Source organism: Lepus europaeus, chromosome 9, assembly GCF_033115175.1.
Source record: "Lepus europaeus isolate LE1 chromosome 9, mLepTim1.pri, whole genome shotgun sequence".
In the NCBI taxonomy this organism is placed as follows: domain Eukaryota; kingdom Metazoa; phylum Chordata; class Mammalia; order Lagomorpha; family Leporidae; genus Lepus; species Lepus europaeus.
The window spans coordinates 5,739,458-5,762,668 of NC_084835.1; the positions used below are offsets into that span (position 1 = coordinate 5,739,458).

At 47.0% G+C, this 23,211-nt stretch overlaps 1 protein-coding gene across 1 annotated transcript in view; it reads left to right on the forward strand.

Annotated features, from left to right (window-relative positions):
* GRM7 (glutamate metabotropic receptor 7) overlaps window positions 1–23,211 on the forward strand; it is a 763,759-nt gene that overhangs the window by 642,561 nt on the left and 97,987 nt on the right. The window contains exon 8 of the mRNA XM_062200062.1: window positions 459–1,394. Coding sequence (XP_062056046.1) covers window positions 459–1,394 — 936 coding nt within the window. The remainder of the gene's footprint in view (window positions 1–458; window positions 1,395–23,211) is intronic.

The following is a 23,211-nucleotide window of genomic DNA, read 5'->3' on the forward strand; positions in this document are numbered from 1 at the left end:
TTATTGTATTGAGCCTATCCATTGAGAGCTATGAGTACTAGCTTTTTGTGTTTGGAGCTATATTGGCTGGGTATGTAAGTGTTAATTCCTTTTGTTAGATTGTTGCAATTACTGCTTTTGACCTAAAGTCTCTGGAATCTGATGAAAGTATGGTAACTCTTGATTTCTCTTGGGTTCCAATGGCGTGGAATATCTCGTTCCCTCCTTTCCCTTTCAGTCTGTGTGTATCCTTATAGGGCAAGTGAGTTCCTTGCAAGCAGCATAAAGATGGGTCCTGTTTGTTAATCCATTTATATGTCATGGGGTGAAATGATGGTTGTAGCTCTCACTCACAGGGGTTAAGCTACTTCCATCAGGCCTCACAAGTGTTCACTGCTATTACGGTTTTTGCTGTATGGTTAGTTTTCTGCTCTCTTGAATAACAAACTTGTTTTGTCTTCTTATTTCTGACAACACAGATAGAGGACATGCAGTGGGGTAGAGGAGTCCGGGAAATCCCCCCTTCTGTGTGCACACTGCCATGTAAGCCTGGACAAAGGAAGAAGACACAAAAGGGAACCCCATGCTGCTGGACGTGTGAGCCTTGCGATGGTTACCAGTACCAGTTTGATGAGATGACGTGCCAGCACTGCCCCTATGACCAGCGGCCCAATGAGAATCGGACCGGCTGTCAGAACATCCCCATCATCAAACTGGAATGGCACTCCCCCTGGGCTGTCATCCCCGTGTTCCTGGCAATGCTGGGCATCATCGCCACCATCTTCGTCATGGCCACTTTCATCCGCTACAATGACACGCCCATCGTCCGCGCATCTGGCCGGGAACTCAGCTACGTCCTGTTGACAGGCATCTTTCTCTGCTACATCATCACTTTCCTGATGATAGCCAAACCCGACATAGCGGTGTGCTCTTTCCGGCGAGTTTTCTTGGGGTTGGGTATGTGCATCAGCTACGCGGCCCTCTTGACAAAAACCAATCGGATTTATCGCATATTTGAGCAGGGCAAGAAATCAGTGACAGCCCCCAGACTCATAAGCCCCACGTCTCAACTGGCAATCACTTCCAGTTTAATATCAGTTCAGCTTCTGGGTGTTTTCATTTGGTTTGGCGTTGACCCACCCAACATCATCATAGACTATGACGAGCATAAGACAATGAACCCTGACCAGGCCAGAGGAGTTCTCAAATGTGACATTACAGATCTCCAAATCATTTGCTCCTTGGGATATAGCATCCTTCTCATGGTCACGTGTACCGTGTATGCCATCAAAACTCGGGGTGTGCCCGAGAACTTTAATGAAGCCAAGCCCATTGGATTCACTATGTACACGACGTGTATAGTGTGGCTCGCCTTTATCCCGATTTTTTTCGGCACTGCTCAGTCAGCGGAAAAGGTAAGTGAAAATGCACAGCTCATCATACGTTTCAAAAATGTATTTGTAATTACTGAAACCCAATGGGTTGTGTCAAGTTGGAGGTTTTACATGCACCAGATTATATTTCCAGGAATTGGGAATACTTGGGTCACTAGGCATGAATGCTCCAGGGGTCTAAAACTCATCATTGTGCTCTATTTATCTCGCTGGAAACCAACTAGAAGTGGTCTTTTCAAGGTAATTATATTTACTATAGAATTATTCAGTGTAACAAGAGATTATCTACTATAAAATGATCTCATCTATCTAAATTAAATCATGCTATTTGCTCATAGTATATCCCCTCTGCTTGCACACATATTTCTTTATGATGAGAGGAGACAGCCACAGTAGCGTATTCTGCAGTGGGGAGTGTGTCGTGGTAATCACTGTCATGTTCTGTCACTTTTTTAGTGACTGCCTTGCTGTCACTGTGAACAGGATCTTATGTATAAGCTCTACAGCATACTCGAGTTGCCAAGTGTGTATTATAAAATATGGCCCAACGAGTGAATGAAGAAAAGCTTTGGTTATCATTCTACCCTAGACTGCTCACAGCTACCCGTCCATTAAGCACAGCAAGCAATGCATCATGAGATCAGAGACCCAACTTTCTTGCCAAGGGAGATGTTGTGTGTCATCCAGCTGTGAAAGTTCAAGGTTTTCAAAGTTCATGGTCTCCAGTATGTGGGGCTACGCTGTGTTTGTCTAAGATACAGTTCCCCAATATAGTTATAGGCTGAAGCATCCATAAATTAGGCAGCCCTCCTGTGTGGATTTTAATGTGGTTTCTAGCTCTAGGTTTGACATGCATGCTAATTTAGCAAACTTGAAGTATTATATTTAGTTAGATAAGATTGATGTATGTATGATTCCTGATCATAACCTAGTCTGGCTGTAGGTTCGTATATTTGCACATCTTACAAGCATGATCTGTTAATCCTAATAAGTTGTAGTGTCCTCCCCAGATGTGGGCTGTGACAGGCTGGTGCAACTGAGGCGGGGACAGAGATCTAGAGTCCTAAGTGGCACTCTGTAGGAGAGACCCGAGTTCTAGCTTGATCAGGTGTCACTACTTCTGATGTCTAACTTCATTCCATATTACTTTGAATGCATCTCATTAGCATTCAAAAATGTCTTTCTTTAATGAAAAAACAGAAGGATTAAATTGGGAATGTTTAAAAATCTACAAAAGGCTACAATTCCAAGCATTAGCTGAATCTGATTTTTCATTCTAAACTTTGTTCTCTGTAAAGGCATATAAAGGAGTAATGGCATTTGGCTGGTTTTCCAACTGAAAAGATGTGTTACCTAAATTGTGTGATTCAGAAGCTATAGATTTTGGCTATCTTTCACAAAATAAAAGTGAATAGTTTATGAAATCATTCAGAATTCTAATATCAAAGACAATAAATGTTTCCAGATTGTAATTTTAGCCATAAAGTATCTGAGTAAGTTCTTCTAAAATACATGCTCATTGAGTATATATGTTTCAAATTCATAATGCATGTTTATTGTCTGTGAAACCAACTTGAATTTCATTTTATTTCTTCCATTTCCTTGTGGGCCAGGAGAATAATAAAATGTAAGTCAGAGTAGTGAAATGCAGTGGAGAGGGAAAGAAGTCTCCAGCGTCTGATGGTAGATTGATAAGTATTGGGCATCCTCTGGGACGTGGTAGTGCCATCCAGGCCTTTGGGAGTAATTACCACGTTACTACAGCAAACGGTCACCTATGTAACGTGTTTAGGACATCAGGACTTCTTTCCTCTAAGTGAATGAGAGGGACAAACAGTTGCGGTGTTTTCTAAATGAATCCTGTTTTGCGCCGCCTGTTTGACAGGTTCTATCTCTTCCATGTCATTTTGCATCTCTGGCTCTTTCTGGTCTTGACTGTGTATCTTTTCAATAAGGTCATGTGCATAATGGCTCATTTAAAAACTTGGAAGTGAGACGAGGCTTCAGAACTGGCATCCATCCGTTCTACTTGTTCTAGAGTTTGTTGGGCTGGGAGAATCGAGCTGCGGGAAGAAGTAACCTGTGTCCAGGCAGTGCGCCTGTGATCTGAGTTTCAGAAAGCCCACGTTTTCCTTTGTATCATCTCGAAAACTGAGGGTGTTTTGCATGGTTGACTGCCACAGTTAAAGGTACTGAGTTGCCACGTGGCAGCAGTGAATTGATATATAAAAATGCACCCACCCTAATGATAGGCATATGGCAAGATAAGCATGAGCAATCCATTAAAAAATATCACTTTGCTTACATTAAACCATGGCATTCAAATTGTAGAAGGCAGCACTTTGCCAAATGTTATAAATAGATCATGGCAAAAGCCATCTTTTTGCCAAGCTAGCAACTTAAAGAACCCAAGCTCTTCCATTTTGGGGCAGATCTAACAGTTTAACTGTTTTAAATGGAAGAAATTCACAGTGCAGAGCAGTAAAGATTAGTCAGTGAGTTCAGTAGTGACTGTTTTCTCTTTCTGGAAATCGAATTCATTCTTGATTATGCTAAGGATGTCTTTGTGAAATTTCTCATCAGTTTAATGCATGGGCACAGCAAGCTGTTAGTTCATTGCAGAAACGTCAGCTCCCATGGAATTTACTTCTCTGTCGTCAGGAGGGTGGGAGAGGTCGCTGCCACCTTGATCCATCACTGCTGGCCTGGGAGTTCTTCCGTGAGGATCTTGCAAGATGGCTAGGGATGCAAGTGTGAAAAGTAAGCTGCAAGAGATGATTCCATCATTCAGAAAGTATTTTTAGGGGACTGTGATGGTGCAGGCAGAGGCTCCAGCTGGTACAACCACAGCACACGAGTTGGCTGGGCTAGTGCAGAGCAGTAACGTCCGTTACTATGTCCTGGCACCAACTGCTCCGGTCCCCATCATCGTCTTTGGCTTCTGGGTGTTACCTCCACAGGGAACTGTGCATGCAGGAAGCTAGCATGCTTCAGGTAGGGATGATGGATCCGGAAAATCTTCCGGAGGACACCTTCATCCAAAGCATCTTAGCCAGATGTCTGGAAAGCTCCCTAGGCAACAACCTGTTACATCATCTCCTACATGAGGCTGGGAGACAGGCTTCGTGCCACTTGACTCTGCCCAGGACAGTAGATCTTGGAATAAAAGTGAGATCAGAGATCCCCAGAGGGCTGCCCTGAGTCAGGAGCGGTTGTGTGGAGAGAGGACAATAAGAAGTGAAAAAGGAAAAAAAAAATGTGAAGTAACTGAGGTTCCAGAAGAAATTACTAGAAAAGAGTAGTGCCGTGGAAGAAGGAGTGTATCTTTCACAAGGGCATCCGTGGGCAACTCCTCTGCATACATAAGAGAAGAACCAGGATGTAAAACAAACTCAAATGCTAGGACTCTTTGATGTCCATTGGAGCACTACGCCACTAAGTGACAGAAGTAGGACAACCGTTGTCAAACTTCTGACCTGGTTTGGGATGCTTAACTCAGTGGTTCTCAAAATTGTGTCATGTCTTCCTCCTCCATCCCCCAGCAGAGTCCATAGGTCGAAAATAAAGCATAAAAGCCTTCATCTTTAACAAGTCTGCTGGGAAAATGCCAGTGGAGATCAAGCAGACTTCTTAAAACGGCCTCATGCCTCCCTCCCAGCCGCAGAGGACAGCCTCCGAGCAGTCCCTTGATTTCTGCTTTTAGGGATCATTGGGAGAAACATTAATTCCCATCCCAAGCAAAGAGGAGGTGCAAGGATCAAGTAATCAGGAGATCAGAGAGACTCTACCCAGGATCAAAGGCAGAAGTCAAGGACCCCGGGGTCTAAATGAAGTTTCAACACCAAGGTTTGGGCCAGAGACTTTGAAAAACTAGAAGCAAGGCCCCGGCCCTGGGACCAAGGATAGCAACAGGACAAGCAGGCGGGAGTATTTCCCAGGGGTAGTTCTTGAGAGGCTGTTAGGACTGAAGATTATGTGATCTTGCACATGTGACATGGAGTCTCCCAGAATCTGAACACAGAGCCAGATCGGCCTAGGACAAACACAAAGGGTGTTCAACAAGTTCGTGGAAAATGCTTATTATAAAAATCAAGGCATGGATTTCAACATTTTTCACAACCAAAGAGACTCAACTTTTAGTTTAGCTTTCCACAGACAGATAAGAAACTTTTGGCATGTAGCTGAATATTCCTCCATCAGTGCCCAAGGTAGACATCACTAATCAATCCTGGCACCATTCCCTGGGATTTGGGTGTGGTCTTGAAATCCTTCTCAGCACAGTCTAGAGGTAACCACAGTCCCAGCTGGATTAGAAAACCAGCTGTTGTTTATGATTTAGTTTCAGCCTCCCATCAATGGTCCCTGACACATGTCCCATCCAGCTGCTTACATTACTGGGAGAGCACCAATGAGAGGCCTTCATTAAGATTAATCAAGTTAAAGGGAAAGGAGAGCTCAGAAAATCAGAAAATTACTGTTTCTGATCGTAGACTGCCAACCGGGGTACCTAAAGGAGCAGTCCTCATTCTCTTAGATAATGTGTTACAATTCTGCCATGTTTGATTTGATTAAAATTTTCACATGGTCTTTCAACCATTGAGCTGAGTATGGTAAAACAGCTACCCTTCCTGGTTCTATGGGAGCGAGGTTCGGAAGACGTTGTTCATGTCCATTAGGGACTCAAAACGTAGATCCGTGTAGGTCTTCAGGCAAACTGTGACTAGTGCGAGGCATGGCTGCAGTCGCACCACAAAGAATGATAGACAGGTACACAGAGGAGCAGCTTGTACCAAAGCACCATGAAAACCATGACAAGGGGGCTGCAGTGAACAAAAGAAAACCACGTGAACACCCGGTAAGAAATAATATCACACGTCCGATGCAGGGGTTTTGACACAAGGCACAGAAAAGATGACACTTAGGTAACTGTGGCTCTCTTAGACAGGAGAGAATATAATACAAATTAGTGAAGCCTCACTTTCTGGGCAAGTTTCGAAACAATGTGAATTCTCACAGCTCCCTCCCAAATGAAGCATTTGGCAAGCGTCATAGCTTTTCCGTGTGGTGGGCCAAGTTCATTTTAAGGACTGCAGGTTGGAAGCCAAAACATACACCGTCCTTTCTTGAGGGGGAAATCTTGCCTTCAGCTCTTGTTGAATTTTTCCGCATCTTCCCTCTGACACAATTCCCAGGCAGCAGGGCAGTCAGAGCCGTGAGAGTTCCATTGTGATGGGGCCTCCTCCTCCAAGCCCTGGATAGCCAGCACCGAGTGGGAGTGGGGGACCAGCATGAGCGGAGGGTAATTGGCACGAGCAATTTCGGGGGTAGTATTTTAGGCTAAATGAGGGTGAGAAGCAGCTAGAGGTAAGTAAACAAGTTACATGTCTGTTGTAGCAGATAGAGGAAAGTTGCATGTTTATTGTAGCAGATAGATGAAAGATAGCATCAGTTTGATAAATGCCTGATGGGTTAGAAGAGAGCAGGTTTGTGTGCCAGTTGGAACATTTTTTTTATTAAACTTTTATTTAATGAATATAAATTTCCAAAGTACAGCTTATGGGTTACAATGGCTTCCCCCCTCCCATAACTTCCCTCCCGCCCGCAACCCTCCCCTTTCCCGCTCCCTTTCCCCTTCCATTCATGTAAAGATTCATTTTCAATTCTCTTTGTATACAGAAGATCAGTTTAGTATATATTAGATAAAGATTTCAACATTTTGCCCATATAGCAACATAAAGTGAAAAAACTACCATTGGATTACTAATTATAGCATTAAATAGCAATGTACAGCACATTAAAGACAGAGAACCTACATAATTTTTTTTCAAATTAATTAATTTTCTATGCCATTTCCATTTTAACACCAGGTTGTTTTTTTTTTTTTTCATTTCCAATTCTCTTTACATACAGAAGATCACTTCAATATATAATTAGTAAAGACCTCATCATTTTTTTTAACCTTGAATCCGCCATGACCCCCACCAGGAGCGCCCCCTGGAGTCTGCCTCAGCCTTAAAGAGACCCTGCCCCGAGAACCCAGGCCCTGAGAGCTGGGAGGACCAGGATAGCCAGGCCGGTATCTGACCTTTGGCTATTTGCAGAGAGTCACCGACCACCTTTAATTTTCAGAAAAAACTTTTCTCAGACCACAGGATAGCCAGCACAACATAGCATGCCAGGGGTAGTGAGGCAACTGCCCAATCCAGTTGTGGGCTCCTGTGACCCCTGTGAGACGTCTCAGTACTGTCCACCTGCCCTTTGTTCCAGGCCCCATTTACCCTCTAAGCTTCCTCTGACCTTGAAGCTGGCTGGGTAGCCCTTTCCTGGGCTTCCCTCCCCCCCGCCCCCCGCATCCTGCAGTGTGCTAGACCTTAGCAGTGTGTGTTTTGTACGAGCCATGTTCCTTCTTCAGTCCTCTGTTCTTTCACCCCACAATGGACCCAGTTATCCCTACTTATGGGTTTCCGAGCCCAGGAGACCTTGACATTGGTCAGCACAACTCCTTGCTAAGTTTTGATATGACTGGTGCTGGTGGATGAGGAACAGCTGAAACCCTGATGTACTGCTGCTGGGAAGATCAGACATGGCACCTGCACTTCGGGGGAGTTTGCCAGGATTTTAACAAGTTGAGCTGTGCACCTGTCGTGTCTGCCTGGCCTTTCCTCTTCCTTGGGTACCCGTAAGTAGGGAAGCAGTGTGTCTACGCAGAGACTCAGAGGAGTTTTATTTGTAACAGTGCCCCCCCCACCCACCCAGTAACACCTCAGCATTCAGCAGCAGCTGAATGGATAAACAGGTTGGATCAGTGTGTAAAATGGAACCACACCATGTGCACCAGTGGTGCCCTGACACAGTCAGCAACACTGGGAATTCCCAATGCAAGCAGGCTGAGAGACAGAACCCTGATGAACACAATACAAAGCACCCTCAATGACTGCATTTAGATCGGTTTTTTAAAAAAATTCTAATTTATCCGTAGGGACAGAAGGAAGATCCGCCATTGGCTACTGATGGGCAGGGTGGGAATGCAGGATTCCCAAGGGTGTGAGGACAGTTTGGGCATGAGGGAGGCACTGATTGTCTTCGCCTGGTGATGCTTTGACAGGCATCGCCACGTAGACTCTGATCCACTGGTTACTAAGTATCAGTTCCACCTCCGCAGAGCTGTTAAAAATCCCATGGAACCCCTTCCTCCGCATCCCCCTTCCTCCTTGCCTTAAACTTCATCATCGAGCACCCTCATACTGATTGCCCTCGTTGAGAGTTGCTACAGTGATTTGGGGTACATTTTTGAGTGTGCGGAGGGAGCTTTGCGGTAGGCAGTGGCACATAGCCAGTGGCCAGCAAAGAAGAACTTTGCCTTCGGCCTCAGGCTCTCCTGGGCAGAGGTGACTGGGAAGACACCAGCAGGAAGAGGGGCAGAGGATAGAGGATTCTCATATTTAGGGTGGCTGGAATACAGGCAGGGATTGTGGGTGACACCAGCTGGCTACTGGGCAGAGGAGCAGACTTGAAATCCTGGAGGATGCCTGACAAGGCGTTGGGACTTGATTTTGGGGGTGCAGGGTGCTGCAGTTGTGTGTAGGGCAAGGTTGGGGCATGGTTGGGGCATGCTCTAGAAAGCTTATCCATTATTCATGAGGAATGGACTGTGCCAGTAGTTAATATGTGGAATTTTGTCCTAGGAAGACAGACAGTAGTTCCCAGGCTGGATGGAAATGAACTTGGTCTGGGCTCAGCTTTCAGTGGACAACAGGTGGAGGGAAGGAGGAAATGAGGAGTCTGGGAGGAGAGTCGGGATGGGAGCTGGCAGCAGGAAAGAAGGCGGCAAACCTCACCTCCTCCCTGCCCTGCCCTGCACCGGGCACACCTAAGTCAGGAGTCCTAGGAAGAGTTGTTTCCAGGAGGCCCCGTGTGCCGGAAGTGCTGTACACACCCACCCTCCCTTGAAGGGAGTCTCCTCAGCGTGTTGCCACGGCACTAGCTGCTCCTGTGCAAGGCGCCTGCACTGCTGCTGACCTCTGAGGCCTGGAGAGTGGGTGCTGAGAGCTCAGGGCAGGTGCCATGTGCGTGGACATAGGGACTTCAGATGGCCGGGCAGTTAACCTCTGCTTTGGGTCGTCCCCACCTCTGCTCAGGGCCGCGTTGGGCGTGCCAGTTGAAGATCTGGTAGTGTAGAAGTACCTAGTGTGTTTTTTTTAAAAAAGACTATTTATTTGAAAGGCAGAGTTACAGGGAGAGAGGGAGAGACAGAGAGACAGAGAGAGATCCTCCATGTGCTGGTTCACTCCCCAAATGAGTGCACATGACTGGCCAGAGCTGGACTGGTCTAAAGAAGAAGCCAGAAGCTTCTTCCTGGTCTCCCATGTGGGTGCAGGGGCACTTGGGCCATCTTCTACTGCTTTCCCAGGCCATAGAGGAGAGCTGGATGGGAAGTGGAGCAGCCGGGATGCAAACCAGCTTTTTTTTTTTCCTGGTACATTTTTAAAAAAACAACAAATTCAGCTGAACGGCTTGAGAAGACAGAGATTTTTCTAATTTGGGTAGTGAAATGTAATTGAAATCTGAATCCAGTATCCTGCTAATGCTTATAAGGTAAGCAGGGTTAAGTATGTGTTTTGTGAATATCAGTACCTTTGTAGTTGTCTCCAAATGGAGATGTTTCCTGGTTAATGTTGTAGAGAGTGGACTGGAGTCTTCAGATGCTGAAGCTATAGTACAGAAATCTGACAGATGAACCAGAAACAAGAAAATTGCTAATGCAGCCACTGAACTGAAAACTAGAAAGGCTCATGTCAGGCACAGCACCCCTACTTTTTCCCAGAGCTAAGATAAGTGAGGATTCCCGCTGAGCAGGCTCAGGGAGAGCTTTGGGAAATGGAGGAGGCTATGGTTTCCATTTGTCATGGAAATCCTGCTTGCTACCCAGCTGTGGGGAGGGAGGGGGGAAGGTAAGAAATGACTCCTAGAGGGTGGCGCTGACAGTCCGTCCACCCGACACAGGGTCAGAAGCATCTCTAATGGGTGGCACAGTGCCGGAAATGGAGACTCATCTCCGGAACTTGTCTGGGGGCCCGTTTTCTTTTTCACGTTGGCATTGATGACTTGGCGTAGAATCCAGCTGTGAGTTTGCTGACCCAAGACTTCCCATTACACAACAGAAAAACCCTGACTGGTAGATGGACTTACCCAGCAAATGGGCACGGTTTGGGTTCCCGCCCGTAATGCTGCTCTTTCTTCTTCCAGTGAATGCCACCCCTGGGATAGATCCTTTGTGAGCAGGTTTTAAAGTGGTTTCCTTTTCTTTGAGAATGGCTCTGTTAGTTAAGAATCTACTTTAAGCATCTGTAACATGACCTGGGACCCCAGCTACTGGAGATCAAATTACTTCTACCTTCCAGGGGCTTCCCACTGATACCACTATGTTGCATTCTAGCCACCATCACAATTATAGCAGGATTTACATTCTTCTTAGAGCTTGTGAGGCCAGGATCAAGGATCCAAAGCCCTGCCTGTTGGCCTGTTCTAAGGAGTCACCATCAGAACACATGCATTCATTGTTCCACATCTGTGTTGCGTTGTGACTTCCCAGTGGCTACTTTCACACTGCAAGGTAGAGCTCCTTAGCTGAGACAGAGATCATATGACCTGCAAAAGTGACAATATTCATAGACGGGGCCTTTGCAACAAGAACTGCCTTTGATTATCTGCGGCCCTGGTGCCGTCCTGTCTTCCCAGTCTCCATTTCCTGTTCTTCTTATCCTCATGGCTTCTCTTAGGTCTTGCTAATGTTGTGTCTGCCTCTGACCACAGCAGGGCCAGGGGCTTCCCAGGGTCGTTGCACTGCACCTGCCTCTGTCTAGGGTGTTGTCACCCAGACCTTCCGTAATTTGTTAGCTTTTGGTCACTGCAACAGATACCAGGGAAATCTACTTAGATAGGAAGAATCCTTGTTTTGCCTCATAATTTCAGAGATTCCCACAGCCCAAGACTGGGCAGCCGTACTGATCGGTTGTCTGTTGAGGGTGGCAGAGAACAGAACACGTAAGGAGGGAGGGTCCCAGAGTGAGCCAGGAAACAGAGAAAGAAGGAATGGGTGTGACTTGAGCTTACTTCAACAACCTGATCCTGAGAACCGCACTCCAAGGGCATACCTGCAGTGACCTCCGGACACCTGCTAGGCCCACATCCTTAACACTGTAACTGGATCAAGCCAGTCCTCTGAGTACCTTCAGTCCGTGACTTTGGGATGGAGGGAGCCACACTGTCCATACCATACACCCTCTCGTGCTGCGTCCTTCCTGCCGCTCAGATCTGGCCCAGTGATGTGCATCACACAGGTGTTAACTCTTCACCACCCAAAGTGGAAGCGACCTCCACCCACCTCCCCTCCCGTGGCTTCCTGTTGTCAGTCAGGGTTCACCTGATGTTCACCTGCATCTCCTCACTGCAGTGTAGGGACCTTGAACACCAGGACTTGGCCCATCTGGTTCTTCTCTGTATCCCCAGAGCTCCTCATGGCGGTTGGTACTCAGTAGGTGCTCAATCAGTGTCTGTGGAATGAATGGATGAGTGAGTTTGGGAGTAAGATCTGTGTCCTTGTCCTCAGCGAATAGAAGTAGAGGGAGCCACGCAGTCAGTGAAGCCGTGAGAAAGCAGATCGACTCCAGGATATCAGCGTGCCTCTCACCCCCGCCCCCGTGCTGGGGAGTATGTTCCTGAAGACTGCACAGCCGAGGCTCCCCCATAAGCAGGGCCAGGCCCCGGGAAACAACCAAGGCTTTCAAAACTGAAGGAGTCAATTTTGAAATGATTTATGAGAGTTGCTCACCAGTGCATGTGTAGAGATCTCACACTGTGTTCTGTGGTCAGATCAGTGAAGAGGAAAAGGAGCCCGGGACCCAGTAACGGTGCAGGTGTGGGGAATGGAGAGCCTTACCAGTTACAGCAGGATCTGTCCCTGGTCCAATCTTTCTGCACCAAGAGCCTTCAGAATGTGAAAACTTCTCACCGAGCCATTCCATTTCTGGTTCAGCAACAACCTGGAATCTGGAAACATTGCCACAGGAGGAGGTACCAGACCTTTTCCCACAGCCTAAATAACCAAGGGGAAGTGGTTAAGTACCTTATGGTAGAGAACTGTCCAGTACACAGCTTAGCCCTACAGCTGACGGTATGAAGTGGAGTCTGGACCGCTGGTCCCTGGCCCTTCTCTCTGTGTCGGTCCCTGCACGTAGCACTCACCGTGCCCTGTTTCACTGGGACTCCACACCGTGTGTGAGGAGGAACTGACAACATCCCCATTTACAGATGAGAAAACAGAGCCTTACAGAGGTCAGGGGACTTGGCTAAGGTCCCAGAGCCAGCGAGGCACAAGGAAAGTTGCTGGCTAGATCCGTCTTACAAAATCGCACTGGTCTCATAGGCGGACATGGATAGCAGAAAGTGTCAATAGAAAGCATCGTTTCTTTGGTACTGGACAAATCACTGGATCTGTGTGTGCCTCCGTCCTCTTATTCGCAAAGTAAGAATTTCAGCAGCATTTTCATACCAGGTTATCATGAGGATTGAGTAAGTTGTCACATTGTGTGTGTGTTCCATAGGAATATGCACAGAGCAAGCCCTCGTGAGTGTCTCTGTGTGAGTGGGTGGGCGGCAGTGTGTATGCCAGGGCTGCTTGTTAGTGCTGGGGAACCAGCTAAAGAGTTAGACTGCCCAATCTGTGTTCTAGTGCAGGGAAGACAGACTTTAAATAAGTGACTATTACAGAGGATGCCACACTGGCACAGGTAGTGAGGAACCAAGTAAACAGGAGAGGAGGTGCTGGAGGCAGGGTGGGTCTTGACCACCGTGAGTCAGCAGAGAGGGGCCTCCGTGGGAAGATGACCTTCACCATGAGACATGACGAAGCAACCATGGGGACAGCTAGGAGAAGAGAGTTCCAGCCAGAGGGAGCAGCAGGTGTGCAGGTCCGGAGACAGAAGCCTGTCTGCGAGGTTTGTACAAGGTTCGGGAAGTCAGTGTGATCCAGCAAGCTGGGAAACAGCAGGACACTGGAGCCTGGTTCTCACTTCAGAACCCCTCCCCCCCGGGCTGCTTGTACGGAGACGTCTGTAGCAGGGCAAGAGTTGGCCAAAGGAGGCCAGGTGGAAATTTCCTAAGCGCCTCAGCATTTCATGGAGCTTGTCTGGAATTACATCCCCGGCACCGTCCACAGAAGCAGCCACAAAACTAAGCCAAATACAAGTGATGTGTTCACAAAATAAGGGTCACATGTTTGTATCTTGTAGCACATCAGCTAGGTGGGCCTGGTCTACAGCTTGCAGGAAGGAACCAGGCCCTGTGGGCAGCGTCCTAGGGCTCCCTAGCCTGATGCAGCTCATTCTTCCTTCTTCCCCAAACGATGTGGCCATTTTGGATGCCAGGCACCTGCCCTCCAGCCTGCAGCTTCCCTTCTTCCTCTTCATCCAGGAAGTTTTCTCGGGCTCCTTGATGTGCTCGGGTGTGACAAAGCAGGCCGTGCAGTTGGCATGTTACACAGGGCCAGGCTCTTCTTTTCCCCCAGGCTCCGTGAGGCTGTGAGGTGTGTTGCCTGGACAACTGTATGTGTTACCCCTACCACTCTGCCCCGTCCTGGGAATAGAGGTGGCCAAGGCAGTGCTGCGGCTCACCACACACTTGGGTTCCACTGATTACCCTTGCTTTCACTTTCCAGTAACTTCGTTTGATAATCAGTGCTCTTTATGTCAAAGCACAAGTGGCTAGGCAGACAGCATGGACATATTGCCAAAGACACAAAACCTCTGAGTGTGTGTGGCAGGCAGCAGGTGGGTTGCAGCCCAGACTGATTGGAGATTCTAGGGGCACCCACGGCACCAGCTGGGCCTCTGCTCAGATACCTCCAGGTTGCTCTCCAGGGGCAGAGTCCTTTCTCCAGGAGCGAGAGGAGAGGTTGAATGTTGGAGAAACCAGCAGGTGGTGAATTGCTGGCCTCTCACAGGGCTCAGCATCAGTGTGGATGGAGCCAGAACATGTCCTGCCTCCTCCCGCCTTTCTCTGTGTGTGTGTATGTGTGTGTGTGTGTGTGTGTGAGAGAGAGATGTGGTCCACACTTTCCATTCTGTTCCACACGGTACCTTTCATTGTAAAGAAATTTTTCATCCTTTGTTGAAGGATTCAGGATTCTCTAATCCATCCATTAAGGCTGGACACAATGTGACTATCAGCTTGGTCCCTGGCCCTGTCTGGGGTCTGGGGACAGTGAACAGTGCTGCTAAGGTTGGTAGTTCCAAGGAACAAATGCAGTCAGGAGAGAAAGCATTACTAGATCATTTGGTATGAGCTCTGAAGAGAGTCCCGCTGGTGAGGGTGAATAAGATGTCTGCAGAACACAGCGTCTTCAGACTTCATCGAAAGGGAAGTCACCAGTCACCGAAGAGGGGATGAGATACCGAAGCTGAGTTAGTGATGAGAAGGATCCAGAGGGCAGCCAATATCTGTTAAACTCATTCCCATCGGAGTGCCATCCTCTCCATGTCCTTTATTGCCTTCCTCCTCCTCCTCCTCTTCCTCCTCTTCCTCCTTTTCCTCTTCCTCTTACTTCTCCCCTTTCTCATCTCTCTCCTCCTCCCAGTGAACTGGATCCAATTTGAAAATTGACCCCACATGAGGTACAGGCAAAATGCATCCACTGAAACGTCTCTTTGGCTGTTGGTGTGAACATGTTGGTTAGTGGTAGTCGTTTCTGAAGTGCAGACGCTAGGGGAGGGAGGAGGGATGTTGAACATGAACTTGGAGATCCCTCTGAATCAGGGTGAAGATGCCAAGTAGGGTTGGATTTGTGAATCGAATTCAGGAGAGGAGCTGGGATTTGTCAGACCACAGGTGATTCGTTGGATCTTGAGATGAGACGCTTCAGACACGCTGTAGACAGAACCGTCAGGACAATGCCCAGGTGCCCAGTAAGCAGAGCTCAGGAAGGAGAGGAAGGGGCACAGGAGTTGGCCAAGGACATGCAAATGGAGAGGAGGAGAAACGGAAAGGACAGTGGCCCAGAAAGACAGGGAAGGAGACATCAGTAAGTGCACGCAGGGTTCACTGTTGACTGGGCAGTGGGCTCAACACTGGAAACTATAAAGAGTGGCTTGATGGAGCGGTGGAAGTGATGGCCTGAGCAGAGCTGGTGACGAGACTGTCAGGGAGCATGGCAAAGGCTGACAAGGAGTTGTCACTTTTCTTTTTAATTATTTATTGACTTTGGACACACATGCACACAGAGTAAAGAGAGAGACAAATAGAATGCTTCCTCTATGGGTTCATTCTTCAACTTGCAGAATCCCAGAGTGGGCTGAGATTCGAGCTGGGGGCTGTGAACTCACTCCACCTGGGCAGCAGGAACCCAGTCACTTGAGCCATCACTGCTGTCTCCCAGGACCTGAGTTAGCAGGAAGCTGGAGTCAGGACCCAGAGCTGGGTACCAAACCCAGGTACTCTGATGTGGGAAAACAGGCACCTGGACTCCTAAGATAAATGCCCATTCTTGCCAGGAGTTTTAATGTCACAATTCTGTCGAACACAATTGCAGCTTTAAAGACCCACACAGTTGCTAGAGTGGATTATAAGGTCAAGGAAGGGGTCTTTAAACATGTTTTTGCTGAACACAATCATCTTGTAAAAGCATAAGCAAAATTTGAAAGAATAATGGGATCATTATTACAGTGGTACGTGCTTAGTGTTTATGGCTTGTTTTTACCGCCTTGTAGAGACAGACAAACCATTCTCAGCTTATAGAAACAGACCACCAGGGAGATTGCACCCAGTGGCTGTCTGCGGACCCCTGCTGTCCCGTGGGCTGTTCAGTGACTTTCTTCACTGGATTTGGCCATGCAGGTTGTCCCGTGCCAGCTCTGGCAGCTGTGTCTGTGGAAGATCCCAGCCCTGTCCATACACAGTGCACAGCATGTTCTGGTTCATGGTACTGTAGTTGTTGGTGTGGTTCTGGTCCATGGTGCTATAATTGCTTGGTGTGGCTCATTTTTTTTCCCCATGAGGATGAGATTTTTAAGTTTTTTGTTGCATTCCTAGAAGAGATTAAAAGTTAGAATTACAACTTTCAGTAAGTAAATTGTGTTGTGGTGGCCAATACCAGGAGTGAGGGAGCGAGGACAGGATGCAATGTGGTCTGTAAATGAGCAGAATACTCCATCCATGAGGCAAAGAGGAAGTTGCGGGTGGAGCAGACCCCTGGTTGTATGTGTCATTGTATGTGACACAGTCAGTTTCCCTTCTCTTATTGCCTACTGCCTTGAATGGAGAGGGAACGTGATTCTTCCACAGACCAGCAGGACAGTGTCCTTGGCCAAAGGATGCACGTGTTTGTGTCATATCAAGCCACAGACATTGCACACATGTCAGAGCCTCTGTGGATCTCAGGATTCTGCTCTTCAGTTGTAGTAACTAACATGTGGCAGGTGAGATGCACAGAGCCGGGGAACCTAGAAGAGACCAACACTGCTCTCAGAAGAGCTGGTGAGTGCCAGGGTCTGTGGAAGTGGGGGCACGGTGCACTGAGGGAGGAATCCCACATTGTGGCAACAAGGGCGGGGTGATTAAGGTTGAGCTCCTCAGTTTCTAAGCCTGCAGGAGTAGAAGGGGGAGAGAGAGTGCCTGGAAGAAGAAAGGGAGCCAAGGGCACTTGGTGGACAGAGCCTCTGCCCCAGCCTATGGCAACTACAGCAACTTGTCCTTATATGGCACAGGCAACCCCCACACTCATGTCCCACTCAGTCATCCAGCATTCTTTCCACCCAAGACCTGCCTCCCACCCCTGTCCGACAGCACAGAAATTGTGATTCAAACGTTGTCGTCAGTCTTCAATTGTCAAAGCATACAAGGGAATCTGGTTCCTGAGCTTCTGTCACAAGGGTCTGGAATTTGGCCCATAAGGTGTTAAGTAAAGTAGGACTTTGTAATCCTCAGAACCACCTTAAAATTAATTTTTAAAAAAACCCTGTGGCTTTTTCTAAAGCTTCTGAAAATGCTGCTGATGGTTCTGCTTGTAACCAGATGTGCTGCAAAGTGGACTACATGCAGGTATTTCTTGCTTGGACACAAGAGCTCCTCCATGGTGATCCTGGTTCTTGTATGACTGCAAAGACGCTCAGAGCATCACTTGATGATCCATTGTGGACGTCTTTTAAAACTTAATCCTGGGCAAGGCATGGGGGATCCAGCTCCTCACAGCATTGGCATTAGTTTTTGCAGTAACACCTGCTGTGTGAGTTTCAGGGGTGAGAGTTTGTCTCTGCCTCCCATCCGCAGGTTGATAGGGGGATAACTGTCAGTGCAGTGCACCAAGAGCTAAGTGTCTGTGACTGCTGATGTCTTCTGCATCTCTGATATGGAGCAGGGCTTGTCGGAAGGACAGCGAAGATGAGCTGACACAAATTCTTAATTCCTGGTACTTCCAGTGGGCCAGTGACAAGCTGAACCCTGCAGCCACAAATAAGGCTGCTGCCTGCCTGCTGGGGTTCCAGGAGATCACAGTGAATGTTTATTTCTCAGGCCCCCATTGTACACCACTGGGGAGTCTCTAGTGAGCAGATAAGCCTGCCAAGCTGTTCAGGGTGATGCAATGGTATATCTCATTAACTGTCCTGGCCCTTAGCAACAGTCCAACTGCAGGTCACAGAAGTTGCTCACACAGAATATCTGGAAGACTGACGTTGTCACGGGAGCTACTGAACCGCCCAGAAACATTGTCGTCAGAGCAACACTATGGCTGTCTCCAGACAAGACCCCGTTTCCTTAGCTAAACACTTGGAAAGGCACACAATGGCACCATGATTTTTATGCTTCTCCTTGTTTCTTTTTTCCAATGCCTACTTAAAAATCAATTTATTTTTATCCTGGTGTGTACCAGGGGTGTTGTGTTTGTTAGGATGAAAAGGCAATTCTAATTTAGTGGGAAATAGATTTCCTTTATCACACAGAAATGCAGCATAAATGAGACACACCAAATAAAACTCCCCTTCTTCTTCCCAGGGGTGAGATGTGTGATGGAACAGAAGGACCGGTTTCGATCTTGATAACTCTGTTAGGATTTCTGCTTCTGGCCCTTCGTTGTCAATAAAAGCTCTTGGGAAGCAACACAGGTGACATGGTGATGGCTGTCCTGCAGCACCGTGTGTTGGGAAGTTTAGTGAGACAGGTAGAAGGGATAAGCACTCGGGCCGGCTCTCCCAGGGTCCATAGGCGTGCCCTCTGCAGTCTCCTTGGCCCCTGGGCATCGGCTTCCCTGACCCAGAAAATGGATGGCAAAGTTGCCTTTTAGCCTGTGAGTCAGGAGTTTAACTGTGAAAACCTCTTAGCACTTGCCCATTTCTTCTCAATCAAGATGTTTTTATTTCTTCAGAAAGTTCATGGAAAATGCATTATAGGTAAAGACTGCATGCATTCCAAAAACTCTTTTTCATCCAAATAAACTTATCTTTTATTCCATTTTTCCGTGAACTTTTGGAAGCCCCTTTATAGATGACTAGTTAGCGTCTGGGAAAACTCAGGTTTAACTGAATCGATGCATCCATCTCGGAGGCCACACCATGGCTTCCTCATGCATGTGTTTCATTGTCCTTGTATGTGTTGTTTTTCCACATTCAGATGTGATTTCCTACTGCAGTTACTCTGGGAGAAAGGGAAAGAGGCAGTCGGTGTGCAGCATTGCAACTGCATTTGTGTCCAGCCACACCGGCCTTTGGCCTGTCATTTGCCTTGTTGTATCCTGCTGTGGAATCTCTGAACGTGTTAAAGGTCACAGATGCACTGACATCACTCTGCACCTGTCTGAAAATACCATTTCTGTTCACCACTACTCTGAAATTATGCCACTTACTAGACTTGCTGGCTTGAAGTTGTTATTTAAGGCAGTATAGAAAACCTTGTTCATATATGAATAACGCAATATGGGAAGCATCTTGGTGTATGTATTTCAACCTGTCTGGCTTCCTTTGTATCATCAGAAGGCATGATTTTGAGAAGGGGTCCACAGGTTTCCTTAGATTTCTAAAGAGGATTCTGACACCAAAATCCTTAGGAATGTGTGTGTTAGACCTTCTGTGACAGAGATGACTTGCATCTGTGCTCATCAAAGCTCTTGGCAGACTTCAGGTATTACATGAATGCATGGAGGGTAAATGAATACAGAAACAGAAGATTCCGGAAGATGGCCCATCATTCAGAGATCTGCTCACTGGCTGTAACTCGCTGTGGTTTAATTCTTGCAAGAAAAAGCACATCAAACCTTGTATCTAATGACAGCATTTTAGACTGCAAAGAACAGACACCTGGCTGATGGTAGCTTGAATGCCAAGGAGATGTATGCTGTCATGCATAGGATGGCCATAGGCGGCCAGGCTCCAAGTGTGGTGGAGTTCGGGTTTCCATGAAGAACTCCAGGAGTTTTTGCCTTGTCTCTGTCGCTGTCCACAGTGCGAGGCTCACAAGAGCTGGGCAGTAGCCCCTGGACTACCAGCTTCTTGGTGTCTGTTCCGTGGCACAGAAGAGATCCTCACTCCCAACCATGGAAAGTGTATCCTTCCCTTCAGTATCCCTGAGCCAGACTGGAATAGATGGCACTCCCGGCCCAGAGCAGTTGCCAGGGTACCGCCATGTGTTAATTGGCTATGACGAATCACCATCCATCTCGGCAGCTCAGGAGGGGAGGCAGACAATACTCCTTGTTAGAAAGAAAGCAGGCTGTGATGTTGGACAGCCAGCCGTCAGTGTGAATGACACATGTGTTTGCAACAGGAGACAAGCAGTAGCAGAAACAAAAAATGTCATTTTGTTTGTTAAACTCAGTTTTGGAATACAGGTTAAGAGAGAGGCTTGCCAGTGTGGGGATGATGTTTCTGTGTTTTGAAGCAGCCCTGCTTTTGATGCTGTCAGAACGACGTTATGGAGAGGCACAGGCAGGGGATGCAGGAGCTCCTTGTTTTTCCAAACCCCCCCACACACACACCTCAACACGGGAACAGGTGTCACTCCGAGTCATGTTTGACACGCTATGAAATAAAGGATCCTGGGGGAGCACCCAAATGTAATGCACTTCTCTTCTGTTCTTTCATACTCTATTCTTCCTTTTCATCCAGGAGCAATCTCTCTGATTATCAACCACAGAGGAGATGAAAAGCAAAGAGCTAGAAGTCAGGGTGTTTCTGTAATTACTCACAGAGCTCTGTGCCTACCCCAGAAGGAAGGATGGTATCTCACAGAGGTGACATCTTTGCATGTCGTCCCCTGTACCCATGCGGTCAGCATCTGGGACTACTATGTGTAATTAGCCTTCCCTTGCATTTTCCAAAATTTAGCTCCTAGAATAGAAATGTGTATGAAGATGTGACTGTAGCTAATTTGCCTGCTACTGTTTCATAATAATGGACGTTATTTCAGAAAAATTACTTTGTGTAAGTTAGAATTCTCTAAGGTAGGCTGGCAGCCAATGTGGAATTCTTTGAAGCTTGCAAGTGTTGGGCTTTAATGTTCCTTACATCAAACCAGGAGCTTCTGCCATCCCTACCACCTGTTATCAATTAGTGCAGCCACCTAGACCATTTCTAGATGCTTCCTGGCATATTGAGGATGAGTTAGCAAATGAAGCTCTTAAAAGTTATGGATTATTCCGGCCGGCACCGCGGCTCACTAGGCTAATCCTCCGCCTTGCGGCGCCGGCACACCGGGTTCTAGTCCCGGTCGGGGCACCGATCCTGTCCCGGTTGCCCCTCTTCCAGGCCAGCTCTCTGCTGTGGCCCAGGAGTGCAGTGGAGGATGGCCCAAGTGCTTGGGCCCTGCACCCCATGGGAGACCAGGATAAGCACCTGGCTCCTGCCATTGGAACAGCGCGGTGCGCCGGCCGCAGCGTGCCTACCGCGGCGGCCATTGGAGGGTGAACCAATGGAAAAAGGAAGACCTTTCTCTCTGTCTCTCTCTCACTGTCCACTCTGCCTGTCAGAAATAAAAAAAAAAAAGTTATGGATTATTCCGACAAGCAAAGCATCTACTGTCAAAAGGGGATATTTTGTGAACTCAGTACATTTGGGGAAATAGGATGTAAGTCCACAGCTGTTTGATGTCTCAGGAGTCTGTCACATGCTCTATACCTGAAAACAGGACATTATGCCGAGATAGGACTACCAGTGAATTTTGCCCTAATACCCAGATACGCTGCCTTCTGATCGAATGTGTCAGTTTTCAGTTGGTGCAGTGAAACCTAGATTTCTTTCCCAAACAGCTGGACACACACTGGGCATACAAACTTTCTTTGTGGAATGAGTAAAAAGTCAAGATGCCTGCCAAATCAGCATTCGTAACTACACGCTAGAATAGAAAGCCATCACCAGCCCCTGGGTTGTGTCAGTCACTGGAGATGGGTGTGGTTTCTCATTGTCCCCAGAACCCAAACTTCTGCTGGCTTTTGATGTAAGATAAGTCTACTCTGGTGCAAACATTTTTTTGCAATCCATGCACATAAAGGGTCTTTAAGAAGCTCAAGTAAAGTACATATTAAGAGAAAACTATGCATGGATTTCAATTCTCTTGCACCAAAATAAACTGAGTTCCACTGACCATGAACTTCTCCAGGGACCCTCACATGTCACAGAGGTCCTAAGTCCAAGCACCATCATTCTGGTTGTGTTACTTCCATGAGAAAAAACTTGCTAGTCAACTAAGTTTCCAAGCACTCATTCAAGAGAGTGGGGTATTTTATTTATCTTCACAGCTCCCATTCCTTCAAATGTACTAAGTGACATGTGCTTGTTTGATGAATTTCTCCTTTGCCTCTTGTAGGGAGCAAGGTGTAGCGTGATGGGATTTTTTCTGTTCTCTCCCGACTTTTGTGGTTATTGTTGTTTGTTGTATTGGCCACACATTTAGGTTAAGTAGGGAGATGTTTGAGTTAACTTGACATGATTGAAAATTCAGCTTTGAAAATATTTTTAAATTAATACATGTTTAATATTTTATTATGTAACTCATTTTCAATGAAGGCATTGCAGCCCATTAAAAGGAGATATCAAAGAAACATAAATTTATGTGGAATAAGGAAAGTCAAGATGAATATGCAAATATATTTTTAAAAATTGGTTTTTGCTATAGGACTAGGGTAGAAAATTCAATTGACCTTACTAAATCCTGACCAGATATATCTGGGTCTTCAGACCACAATATTTTGCATCAAATTGACAGTAAGTCACAGATTTGTGGAATAGTTCAAAAGCAGTGAACGATATGATCGGATAACTTAGAAGGGCTTTCTCTGAACAATACATATTTTTCCATTGGAGATCCCAGTAATTATTTTGCTTATAGCTAACTTTCCTAAAGTGTTCCCTCTTACTGACCTAAAATAACCCCATAAAATTATTTACAACCTAAAAATAAGTTTGATTCCTTTAAGTTTAGCCTGTTGTCCACATGGAGCAGCAGGTGTTGATGTAGTATATAGGATTGTGCAAGTTGATTTGCTGGAAGTTTTCACAAGAAATCTTAGATGGAGCTTTGAGAAGTTGTATCATTTTCCATGCTGGGGACAGAGTCCAACCCCAGACACTTTGCCAGATTTCCCGCATTGTCCATCAGGTGAAGCAAATTTCTCCCTCCTCACGGGTATCAAACTCTGCAGTGTTTGTGGCCTGCTAGAAGGAAGCGTTCTTTATCTGTGATGCTGAGACCTGGAAGCCAGGTACCAGGCTCGCTGTCGCTCAAGGCCTCCCCGGAAGTCTGTTTTCCTTCCTTGGAGGTGGTTTGACCAAGTGAGTAGCATCCTCACGTGGAACAACCA